Source organism: Anticarsia gemmatalis, chromosome 16, assembly GCF_050436995.1.
Source record: "Anticarsia gemmatalis isolate Benzon Research Colony breed Stoneville strain chromosome 16, ilAntGemm2 primary, whole genome shotgun sequence".
NCBI classification, from domain to species: Eukaryota; Metazoa; Arthropoda; class Insecta; order Lepidoptera; family Erebidae; genus Anticarsia; species Anticarsia gemmatalis.
Window position 1 is genome coordinate 9,709,259 of NC_134760.1, and position 12,236 is coordinate 9,721,494.

Genomic DNA, 12,236 nt, shown 5'->3' on the forward strand with positions numbered 1-12,236 from the left:
TTGATGATGATATCTCGAGAACTCAGTCACTATAGAACATATTAAAATATGTATTCAGTCAGTGTCTGTAACGGTTTGATCTTGGTAACTTTCTAACAAAGTGCTATAGTGTAGGCGCTGCGGAAATCAATAAATCATTGCGGTTAAGTAATGCAGACTGCAGTCGACGTTCACTTGTCTCGAAATTCTCCTGCTGGATTTGTTTAGACAGAACCCACAAGATTGCAAAATAAAATTAAGTACGTCTTTTCTCGGTGGCAAAAGGTAAAATACAATAAAATTATTTTAGAGTGCTACGCCCCTGACCCTTCTGAAGGACATCACCGATAAGGTCAGTGCATGTCCTTCTAGGGCGTCCCCCTCCCGGCATTCACAATTACATCCGAATGAATGTAAACTCTTTTGTCCTCAAATATTTGGTCATAAACCTAAAGTCAATCACGAAGCGTAAATCTAAATAAGTAGGTCGGAGTGACACAGGGGGATTTTATTAACTGGGAACTGTTTTCCGATGCTATAAATACGATATAACCAAACATATGGTTTAATAAACGGTAAAACTCGAGACAGATTGTGCTACTTCCACATATGGTACTTTTCTAACTTATTAATTTGCAATTTTGTTGATAAACTGGTCGTTAGAGAAAATCAATTATACAGACTATTTTGTAAGTTATCGACGAGCGCAGTTATTTACGCGATTCCGGCGATTTATTGACATCACCAACTTGTTAATTCATTATTTAACTGACGAGAGTATAAAGAAACACTGATAGAGCCGTGAACTTGTCTAAATGTCTAACAAGACCCTACGGTACTCGTCCTTGGCCCATATCTACAATAATTACTACAATAGAGTAGTAGATGCCGCATTGAACCCGTTGTTTCGTACACCGTGGACGTCGCATCTCAGGCCGTCGTCAATGCAACGCTTCCGTTCACGCGTCACGCGGGAGGATGTCGCTCGCGGCACTCGCGCGCATAATGAGGACCGTGTGGACGCGCCGCCCGACGTGTTTACACCGTACATATCTTTGTTATACCTGATGGAATTTATACACAACGTGATACTCATATTTACCAATCTCTATACATCTTTAACTTTAAGAAAAACTCCTCATAGCAGATACAGGAAGTATGAGAAGTATCCCGGTGTCACGGGTAGCTAAGATATTGTTCCGATTGAAGACAACGTGAAACAACCATATCAAAGTGATCAACTAACCAAAATACCTGCTGTCTACTGGTTAGGTAACCACTCGACTGGTTCCTCTGCTAACCAGGTTAATATTATGCTGGAATTTTAGTTAACTCAGATCGCCCTCGAAAGATTTCTCTCAAGACAGACGAACTATGTACCTCTCTGTTCGGCCCTAGTCCCAGGGGATATGTATTATAACTTGGTACGAGGGTTAGTTCGTAAAATCAAGGGTTTCCGAATTTGGGATCATATCTCAAGAAAATGAAGTATGGACGACAAATTCTGGCTGTTATTTTGGAGACCTATGACTACAATCGTCAATCAAAGAAAGGAGATCATCCACGCTCCATACATTTTTGGGCCTTTTTTCAAAGTGCCGGCCAACAAAAAAAAGTGGCATGTATCGATAGAGCTAGCCATTTGAAACAATAGTTAGTATGGCACAAAACCGGTAGGATCGCTTTAAACCGAGTTATACAGGTTTGAAGATTCGTAATATTCAAACATTTATTCATTTCTGAAAGTTCTGTTAAACATAAAATAATGATTGATTTTGCTAGAATTAAGTATCTAAAGCAAACGACCACTCTGAAGTTGATTTAAGGTCATACCCAACTAGCACACAAGCGCTATAACAAGCTGTACAATGGCCGGTTAAAGGATTTTTATAACGCCTTAGGCTCCTTAGTAAGAAGTATAGCGGTTCTATAAGCGGCTACAGATCTCTTGTAGCGTCAAATAGGCCCATACTGTCCAGCTTATAGCTCGACATTGGATCTACAGTGGTCGTAAATAGTAATTATAATAGTACGAAGTATAGTAGTAATACAGGAGCGCTAAAATAAGATGAAGGTGGTATAATCGCGCTACAAGAGCTTTTTCGCAGCTTCGTGGCGCTTACCAGCTGTTGTACAGAGGTGGTTAGCGCCACGAGCGTTCGAAAAAGCTCTTGCAGCGCGATTATACCACCTTTACCTTATTTTAGCGCTACTGTGTAACGGTTATAAATGCTAACGCTCTAAATTAGTAATATAGTCGGTTTATTATGGTGTAAACTAAATATATTTTTTTAAAATGAATCATCAGTGACAAATGAGGAGACATTTTATTTTTACGGATTGGATTATTAAAATAACAAGTAGTCTATCGCTTTTATTTCTTTGTGTACGTGATATGAAAGTGCGAGTTCAAGTTTGCTGTCAATATATATGTATATTATCGTCAATATTTTCATGCGCCCTCAAAATATTCAGTTTTAAGTGCAAAAATTATATAGATATGTGGATTTGGAAATTGTATTTTGAACATAAATAAGACTTTGAGGGTTACAGATAATTTAATTAGGGTTATAGGTAATAAAAAATGATTTTAATTATGTTAACGTTACCAGGCTATAGATTTATATGATCTTCAAAAGATCGTAATAACCTCAAAAAATATGTTTACCAAATGCTATAATGGCGTCTCGATCAAGCAGCTCTCAGAGTTGGTTACATCTGCTCTAGCGCCTTAAGCTGTACAAAGGCTCTAGTGTTTGCTGTTGTAGACCTCAAGGTTTTGCAGTTGTGGCATAGGAGTGCTTCAATATAACTGTTTTGGTCGCACACCAGCATTTTACTCGTACTTTTAGGGGTCAGTCGTTGAATATTAAAATAGTTTGAAAATCTTTTTTATTTTATTTTATTTTATTTTATTTTATTTTATTTTATTTTATTTTATTTTATTTTATTTTATTTTATTTTATTTTATTTTATTTTTTATTTTTTTCTTTAAAAACAGTTGACAGACTGAACCACCACTGCACCTATGTAAATATATTATGATAATAATTTTAAGCTTTACTATAAAGGTACATTACTCGGTTATAGCGCTTTAGGTGCTTAACATAATTCTGTAATCCCCATGGCTGTAAAAATGTTTCGAATGATACCTTATACATCTATTTGCCGTACAGAAGCCATATAAATATCTGATATAACGCTCAAGGCGCTAATAAAGACCTACGCAACTCTTTTATAGATGAGTAATACACTAGCCCTAAAAAAATCTGTTATAGAACCTAAGGCATTACAAAAAGCTTATTTACGCTCTTGAGCGCTATAAGCGCAACGCATAACTCCGTTTAAACTCCTTTATCTCCTAAAGTCCCCTTATACAGTTAACGGTGTTATAGAAGATTCCATTAACTCAGTTATACTTCCCTAGGCTGTCTAGCGATGCAATTACATGCTCATATATCACTATAAGTCATTAGTTTCCTACTAAACGGCTACTGTCCCGCCTAGCTGTTAAAGGGTTTTTTAAATAGCTAGTATACAACTTATAGAGAATTGTACAGCATTTGAACGACTCTTATGCAACTATCAGGCTGTATAACGACTGTATAAGCAGCTTGTGTGCTAGTTGGGTAAGCACACGTATCAACTCGGATACGGGTCGTCACCGTATCAACTCGAGCTCATCAGTATTATTTGTATGTAATTCCCTACTGTACCACACTTATCGGAATCGTTATGTGATCGCCCCGGCTCACGACGATGGGAGTGGTGCGTATGCGCATTATGCAGACACCAGCACCCAGGGCGAAGTGCGGGACTATGTGCAAATTCCGATAGAAGGGCGGGCATACCTTCTAAACCGCAACATGTGTCCTCATAACAAGGGCCCTCATCACAAATGGTGCCCGAAGCACAAAATATTGTCCCACATGCCGATGAGTCGGACATAACAACCCAACGGCAACACTCTAGATGACCTCTTACCTAGACGATGGTTTGTTAGTTGCACACAATCGAGGGTGCGGCCCCTTGGGTTCGCTAAGGGAGGATGCGCTGACCTTGCGCTAGTCGCCAGTGACCAGTCCAGTGACGACGCATTGAGGCGCTGGGGGAATCAAACTCGCACCTAAGGGGCCGCACCCTCGGTTGTGTGCAACTAACAAACCATCGTCTAGGTAAGAGGTCATCTAGAGTGTTGCCGTTGGGTTGTTATGTCCGACTCATCGGTATGTGGAACAATATTTTGTGCTTCGGGCACGATTTGTGATGAGGGCCCTTGTTATGAGGACACATGTTGCGGTTTAGAAGGTATGCCCACAATTCTATCGGAATTTGCACATAGCCCCGCACTCCACCCTGGGTGCTGGTGTATGCATAATGTGCATACGAACCACTCCCATGGTCGTGAGCCGGGGCGATCACATAACGATTCCGATAAGTGTGTTACAGTAGGAAATTACATACAAATAATACTGATGATCTCGAGCTGATACGGTGACGACCCGTTTCCGAGTTGATACGTGGGCTTACGACCTTAAATCAACTTCAGAGTGGTCATTTGCTTTAGATAGTTAATTCTAGCAAAATAAATCATTATTTTATGTTTCACAGCACTTTCAGAAATGAATTAATGTTTAAATATTATGAATCTTCAAACCTGTATAACTCGGTTCAAAGCGATCCTACCGGTTTCGTGCCATACTAACTATTGCTTCAAATGGCTAGCTTTATTGATACATGCCACTTTTTTTTGTTGACCGGCACTTTGAAAAAAGGCCCAAAATGGATGATCTCCTTTTATGTAAAAATTAAGGTAATTCATTTTTATTGAAAAAACATTTGTAGGTTATACACAAGCATAAGTCAATAAATGGAATCATATTGTTTTCAAGATTTTCTAGCAATCTACTACAAGGATGAAGCATAGGTAGAAGGTTGTTATTCCTTTGATTAAAGTAATTAAGCCAGCCCAGCAACAAATATGAATCATTCCAGTGGTTGAAATAGACTTATTTTAACTAATGAGACTAATAGCATTGTTTAAAGTAATTAACAGGCTTGTTGCATGCTTGTGGATAATCAAGTACAACTTGATCGACAGATAACTGAAAATACTTAGTATGGTAAATTAGAAAATTGTAGGTTACGAAACCAAAAACATTATAGGTACTGCTAATAACTAGGTATTAAGTTCATAAACTAAACCTCAATTGATAGACGCATTTTGTATATCTACAGTCAGATTTGAATGAGACATTTCAATAGAGAAATATTGAGTGCAAGGGTATCAGGCACTGGCACTGTAGATGTAAGGACTGGCCTTAATAACATTCAATTATTAAAAAGTTTGTTATTGTGAATATGATGGACATTATACTGTTGGAAAATAATATAATCAGAAAGAGAATCTTTACATTCAAGCTAAGTAATATGCAGAAGCCAGTCTTCTTCTAAATAAATGTTCAAAAAAGTATCTGTTGAAAAAAGTCTCCTTAGTATTCATGTTTTTTTTTACATTTACACCACTGGTATAATTAAAAACCTATCACTAACTACCAAGTAGGTCATACTACATCATAATGGCATTATATTTCCCTAAAGGGATATTTAGAGGTGTATTGGTTATTAATGACTCAATTATAAAGATAAACATGCAATTATTTTGTATAATACTTTACGAAATTATATCATAAATAAACTTTGTTTATTTGTTTTTAGCAATGTTTGTGGATGGGCTAAATATTAAAGCAGAATAAATTGGTGGGCAGACATCTAAAATACTTATCTTTAACATCGCTTACCATCAGGTAAGATGGAAGACAAATGCCTTATCTATTAAAATAAAATAAAGAATTGGCTACCTACAATTTTGATAATTCAACACATTCCTTATTGATGCATAGATGAATTAAACTATTTGGTAACAAAGGTTATCATAACTATATTTTCAACTTTTAATTCCAATACCTAATACATAGCATAGCAGTGCAAAAAGAAAGGGACTTATCCCTTGCAGTACATACAAAAGCAGTACCAAGAATGATAATGCAATGCCTTTAAAATAGCAACAAATGACTGTCTCAATAAAAACAAAAGTTGTATGCTGGCACAAACATAAACATTAAAAATAATTATGTTGACATTATGCAATTTCAGCTGTGTATGTTTAAATATGGAATTTGCTGGCCAACAGGTTATTGACATATTGAAACCATTTGCAGTTTTAAATACCTGTTCAATTTCGATTGCATTTTTTTTTATTGTTGATGTGTGACTACATTATGAATACTGAAAGAATGATATTTGCTTTCTTTTTTTGTTAGCCCTTTATGTACCCCACTACTGAGCAAAATAATTCTGTCATTATAAAGTATACAAATAGTATTAAAAATCCTAAAATAAAGTATAACCTACTTTAAAGGTACATTTTAGATTTCAACCAAAAGGAAACCTAATCATATTTTTTGTCAATAGTCTTCATATACAAAAAAAATGTATCTTACTGCTAAGATTTATTCATAAAGTGACAAACTAGAGTCTAATGGGAGTTTATCAGTGTAAGGTTAAGGCTACTGTCTACAAAACAATAGATAAAACCACTTAACAGAATAAAGGTAAAAAACAATAGGAAACATAGTAATCTATACAGTTATAGCTTCTTATTAGATACCATTCCTATTAACTGGCTGTATTAAATGATTTTTTTACAGTTCTTTACACAGAGTTCAATGATTAGGCTAAATAATTAATACTTTGTACTTGCCAATAGGAAATTAATAAGAAATTGCCAGCTTTAGTTGATTAGTCTATAGTTGCAATATAAGGAGGTGTACAGAGCATAATGCATCTGGTCATTAGCATTAAATAAGTATAAAAAGACACTTAAAACTGTGCTTGCATATTGTTTGCAACAGTATTGATTACAGGAAATAAAAACAAAGTTTGTTATGATGAATCATCAATTGTATGAATAAGTTTTGTCACACAAAATAGTATCAGGTTAATTATCTCACATTTAACACTTAGAGAACTCGTTAGGCTGTAACAACTCTTCTCAGCAAAACCAACTAACATCTATGAACTTTTACACTGACAAAACTTAAAATTGTGTCAAATCACTTCAAGAAACACACATTATGATAACACAAGACTGTACTGACGAATTCAAACTAAGTAAATAATATCATTTACAAGGCGCGGTGACGATATAACTCATGATAAACCTTCACTCATCATCACAACGCCCATTTTAGCGAGTTATACTGCAAATACCACAAATTGACCTAACATAGGAATTATCAAAGCGTAATGAATGTAGATTTTCACAGTTGATATTTAAAGAAAATCTTAAATACGGGGAGAGATTACTAAGCCGTAAAACCCCGAAATATTGATAATAAGTACCTACTCACCCTCTCCACCCAAAGAAGTCAACTGTTATCCGGTGGTAAGAACACTTTATACGCCACTTTCTAGTGTTTTTCCAGTAAAACAACTCACTGCAATATATTTTCCACACTTTGTAAATAAATAGATGGTAGATATTTCAGCAAATTCACATTTAGACCGCCGCTTGAACCGTGCCACAAAACGAAAATGGCAGCGTTGAATTGAAATGTGTAGTATAATCGGACCAATTTCACAAGAACTCTACCTCCACACCCTCGTTGTACCGTTCAACATGCAACCGAACTTTTGAAGGGAGCATCTGCATTTAGTCGGTTAATAGTAGTACATGACGATGTCGCCAGGAATATAGTAACATTTGCGTTTTGTAAAATCACTACATATTTTTTGTGTTAAATTCATAATGATCAATCACCACTTAGAAGTGAAATAAAATGTCGTCTGAATTAAACTAAATACAAAAGTATGGTGTAATATAAAAATCTCACTATTTGGTGTGATATCGAAACGTATTTAGAAAGAAGCCCATTGCGTTCGGAAATTTTGATGAGTGTTGATAAAGCTATGAAGTCAATTCACTTATTCTACCGAGTAAATTGAAATAAAAAATAAAACAAAAAACATCTTTAGAACACTAATGATAATGAAATTTAATGATTTTGTTATTTGTAATTAGTAATAGACGATTCAGAATATGTCACTAATGTCACTAACAAGTCTCGCTGTCACTAGTACATTGATAACATCATCTCTCGGTTTCCTAATCCTCAACTCTGTCATTTACAAAATAATCGCGGGAGGGCACAAAAGTTAGTTGCTTATATCTTTTCGAATAAATTGCGAAATATAACTGCTACAATGAGTGATATTGTCACAGTAATAGCACCTGTAAATATCGCGGTCATAAAGTATTGGGGCAAACGCGATGAAGAATTAATATTACCGTTAAATGATTCCGTTAGTGCTACTTTGGACACCAGTGTAATGTGTGCTAAAACCTCGGTCTGCGCCAGATCAAGCTTTGCTGAAGACGAGATATGGCTAAACAAGGAAAAGGTTTCGTTTTCAAAACGTCTTCAAAATTGTTTGAGAGAAATCAAAGCTAGAGCAGCAGCCGAAAAAACTGTTGATGAAGCGTTTTTGGAAAGGAAAATTCATGTTTGTTCTGAAAATAATTTTCCTACTGCAGCAGGTTTAGCATCCTCAGCTGCTGGTTATGCATGTTTCGTGTCAGCCCTTGCAAAGCTTTACAAGGTGAAATCTGATGTCAGTTCTATTGCAAGATTGGGATCAGGCAGTGCTTGTAGAAGTGTTTATGGTGGATTTGTTAGGTGGCACGCAGGTACAAACCCTGACGGCTCTGACTCTGTTGCTACTCAAATAGCAGACTCCAAACATTGGCCTGAGATGAGAGCTTTAATCCTTGTAGTTGGTGATGCTAAAAAGACAACTAGTTCTACTGGTGGTATGTCTATATCTGTCAAAACATCAGAATTAATGAAGCACAGAGTCCAGTATTGTGTTCCACAGAGAACTGAAGCTATAATAGATGCTATAAGAAAGAAAGATTTTCCAAAGTTTGCTGAAATCACTATGAAAGATAGTAATCAATTTCATGCAATATGTCAAGATTCATACCCACCATTTGTATACATGAATGATACATCACACTATATTGTTTCTTTAATTCATAAGTACAATGAGATATCTGGAGAAGTGAAGGTTGCTTACACATTTGATGCTGGATCTAATGCATGTCTTTACCTCTTGGAGAAAGAAGTTCCCAAAATAATTTCTCTGATCAAATATGCATTCCCTTCATCCAACCCTGATAGTTTTCTAACAGGGCTTGCAAGTGAAGAAGAGGTTTTAAGCCCAGAGATTCTAAATATTTGTGAACCACAAACAAAAGATCTGATAAAATATGCTATTTATACTAAAGTTGGAGAAGGACCTAGTGAGGTATCAGATGGATCTCATCTTTTGGATGACAATGGAATGCCTAAGGCTTGATAATATCTTTGGAACATGTAACTACACATAAGATATTTATGTTATTCAAAAGCATTGACAGTAATAAATGTAATCAGTGGATCTTTTGAAGAATAACTTTTGTTATGGTAATTGGTTGTAGAATAGCTGATAAGCACCTTGTATTTGTCTATACTGTTGCATGGGTAGTGGGTGCCAAAATATATGGTTGTTTTTCCAGTACCTAGGTATTGTGTATTGTTTTGTTATGTACTAAGTCCAGATTCACCTATAGGTGAAGGTAATGTTATTTCTTATATTTTTTTCAGTGTTTGTATTTTATATAAGAGGCCAGGTACTACTGTATAATGTATGAATCAATTTATTATAGTGGAGAGTATTTTATACTATAAAAAGTAAGAAAAATTATACTGTATAATAACTGGTTTTATTTACATAAAATATACATACATTAATGTAATGATTGATGATCTTACATGCCTAACTCATGGAAACATGAAACTTAAGTCTAACCTTATAAGGAGATCACAATGAAAATGCTAAAATAAAGTCATACAATTTCATTTATTTTTATCCTTAGTCAGGCAGAATACACAAAGTATGGCAGCACAAAAATAAATGAAACTATGTATTCTAGACACATTATCGTGCAGAGACTGACACCTGCCAGACTCTGATGATGTTGTCGGAGTAGCCAGCGAAGAGGGTCTGACCGTCGGTGGACCACGCCAGGGACAGGCACTGTGGGGGGTCTGACTTAGAGGTCTGGGTCTGGTTGATGATTTCGGGCCTGAGCTCTTCAACCATCTCCTTGCTTTCCAGATCCTGTAGAAAAAACAAAATATTAGTAAATCACACTCTGAATACTGACTTACAGTTTTGTTATTCTATACTGGTTATAGATGAAATGATTGATTTTGCTACATACCCAGATCTTGATGGAAGGTCCGAAGGCAGCACACAGCCAGTATCTGTTGGGTGAGAAGCACAATGATGTGATGATGTCATTGTGGTCCAGGGTGTGGAGGTGCTTGCCATCATTCAGGTCCCAAAGCATAGCCTTCATGTCCTTGCCACCAGAGGCGCACAGGGAGCCATCAGGGGAAACAGTGACTGTGTTCAAGTAGCCGGAGTGACCCAAGTGGTTGATCTTCAGCTTGCAGTTGGTGAGATGCCAGACCTGTAGAGACGAATTGTAACATTAAAATATTGATATAATTCATCAATGAATTTCAGATGGATTCCTTAAAAATATCTAGTTATTAAGTTTCTATTAATAATTCATGAATTTATACAAACCTTGACGGTGCGGTCCCATCCAGCAGACACAATGATGGGGTTGGCATGGTTGGGGGAGAACCTGACGCATGACACCCAGTCAGAGTGGCCATCATCTTGGATGGTGTACTTGCACTCAGCGAGTGTGTTCCACAGCTTGATGGTCTTGTCCCGAGAGCCAGACACAATCTGACGGTTGTCCACTGAGAATGCCACAGACAGGACATCCTGGATAACATAGAAAAATACTATAGCATATGTATTGCATTACCTTGACAGCATGCAAACCTCACATGTAACAAAATAAATTACACATGGTGGGCTGCTACATTAAGTTCAACTAAGCAAAGTTTCAAGTAAATTAAAAATAATAACATAAAAATGTGGCTAAACAAGTTATGTGCATATGCAAAATTTTATTGTGTTAGTTTCTTACTGACTGACTTTGTGACTTGGTACAATCTTACCTCCTAGTGTCCTAGGATCATCATCAACTTCGAGTAGCGACAAGAGCTCTTCTGCCTCGCATAGGCACAAACACACTGGTCTTCTGCCGCGCATCGGCACTTATACTAAAGCCCTAACACATAGTGTAAAGTTCTATCACACCTTAGTATGGTCCTCAAAACGCCTGGTGGTTTTTCCGGCAGCAAGATCCCACAGACGCAGAGTCTTGTCCCAAGAGCCGGACAGAGCGTAGTTTCCGTCACTGGACAGCACTACGTCAGAGATGAAGTGAGAGTGACCGTACAGACGCTTCTGCGGTACACCGTAGTTGGTTTCGTCTCTGGTCAGCTTCCATACGATGAGAGTCTTGTCTGCAATGATAATTACGAACGTTGAAAAACTGGGTGTCTAAGTGAAAACAGCATGTATGATGGCGATGTTATCAGCCCCATATCCGCTTGCCGCTCAGGAGTCGCGTGGCAAAATTGGTTTCATCATAAAAATAATTCAAAATAACGAATGAAAAATTAATATACTGAAGATACTGAATCGAAAAAGTTAGATATTTAGGGAAAGAAATGAGATGGAAATGGATTTCGTCGTAAATTTACAACGCGTGTAACCTCACTTACCTCGAGATGAGGACAAAATCATGTCAGGGTATTTGGGGTTGGTCGCAATTTGCGTAACCCAGCCATTGTGACCACACAGGGTACCCCTAAGCTTCAGTGTTTCAGTCATTTTTAATAAAACTTATTCAGTGGCGAAGCACCGACTCACTGTACCCACTTCGAAAGTAAAAAGACCGGAATTTTGGCAGATACCATAAAGTAGGCTACGGTACAACTAAACTTTTTAACATACGATTTTGAACAAAAGTCTTTTGGCCTTCAAGAACCATAGACTTTTTCTGTTTTTGAACGAAATATGAGAACAAAAATGATTTAAGTTGTACAAAATTTTATTTTCTTGTTCATAAAATATCAAAAATCGCTAATACCACGTCACGTTTGAAGACTTTTAAGACTATAAAAACACCCTGACTGAAGGCCGTTTACTTGATTCCCAATACAAACATAATAATTACGTTTTTATAATATTTAAAAAAATAGAAGCATGTATTCAGTCAAATT

At 36.6% G+C, this 12,236-nt stretch overlaps 3 protein-coding genes across 5 annotated transcripts in view; 1 reads left to right on the plus strand and 2 right to left on the minus strand.

The window, feature by feature from the left end:
• SCAR (wiskott-Aldrich syndrome protein family member 3 SCAR) overlaps positions 1 to 7,615 on the minus strand; it is a 29,521-nt gene extending 21,906 nt beyond the window's left edge. For 2 of the 3 annotated variants that reach the window (XM_076124687.1, XM_076124689.1), the window contains exon 1: positions 7,392 to 7,614. The gene's annotated coding sequence lies outside the window, so the exon portion shown is untranslated. Of the gene's footprint in view, positions 1 to 7,383 lie in introns of all 3 variants that reach the window. The other variant, XM_076124688.1, reaches the window with a different exon arrangement.
• Positions 7,616 to 8,123: 508 nt separating this feature from the next.
• Positions 8,124 to 9,775, plus strand: Mvd (mevalonate diphosphate decarboxylase). Its single transcript, XM_076123879.1, has one exon. It carries the CDS (start codon positions 8,245 to 8,247, stop codon positions 9,397 to 9,399), a length of 1,155 nt encoding a protein of 384 aa, XP_075979994.1. The 5' UTR covers positions 8,124 to 8,244; the 3' UTR covers positions 9,400 to 9,775.
• Positions 9,776 to 9,923: 148 nt separating this feature from the next.
• Rack1 (Receptor of activated protein kinase C 1) lies at positions 9,924 to 11,915 on the minus strand. The gene is made up of 5 exons (XM_076123880.1): positions 11,736 to 11,915; positions 11,266 to 11,474; positions 10,678 to 10,884; positions 10,307 to 10,558; positions 9,924 to 10,203 (listed from the first exon to the last, which is right to left on the minus strand). Exons 1-5 carry the CDS (start codon positions 11,842 to 11,844, stop codon positions 10,021 to 10,023), a joined length of 960 nt encoding a protein of 319 aa, XP_075979995.1. The 5' UTR covers positions 11,845 to 11,915; the 3' UTR covers positions 9,924 to 10,020.
• Positions 11,916 to 12,236: the final 321 nt, after the last annotated feature.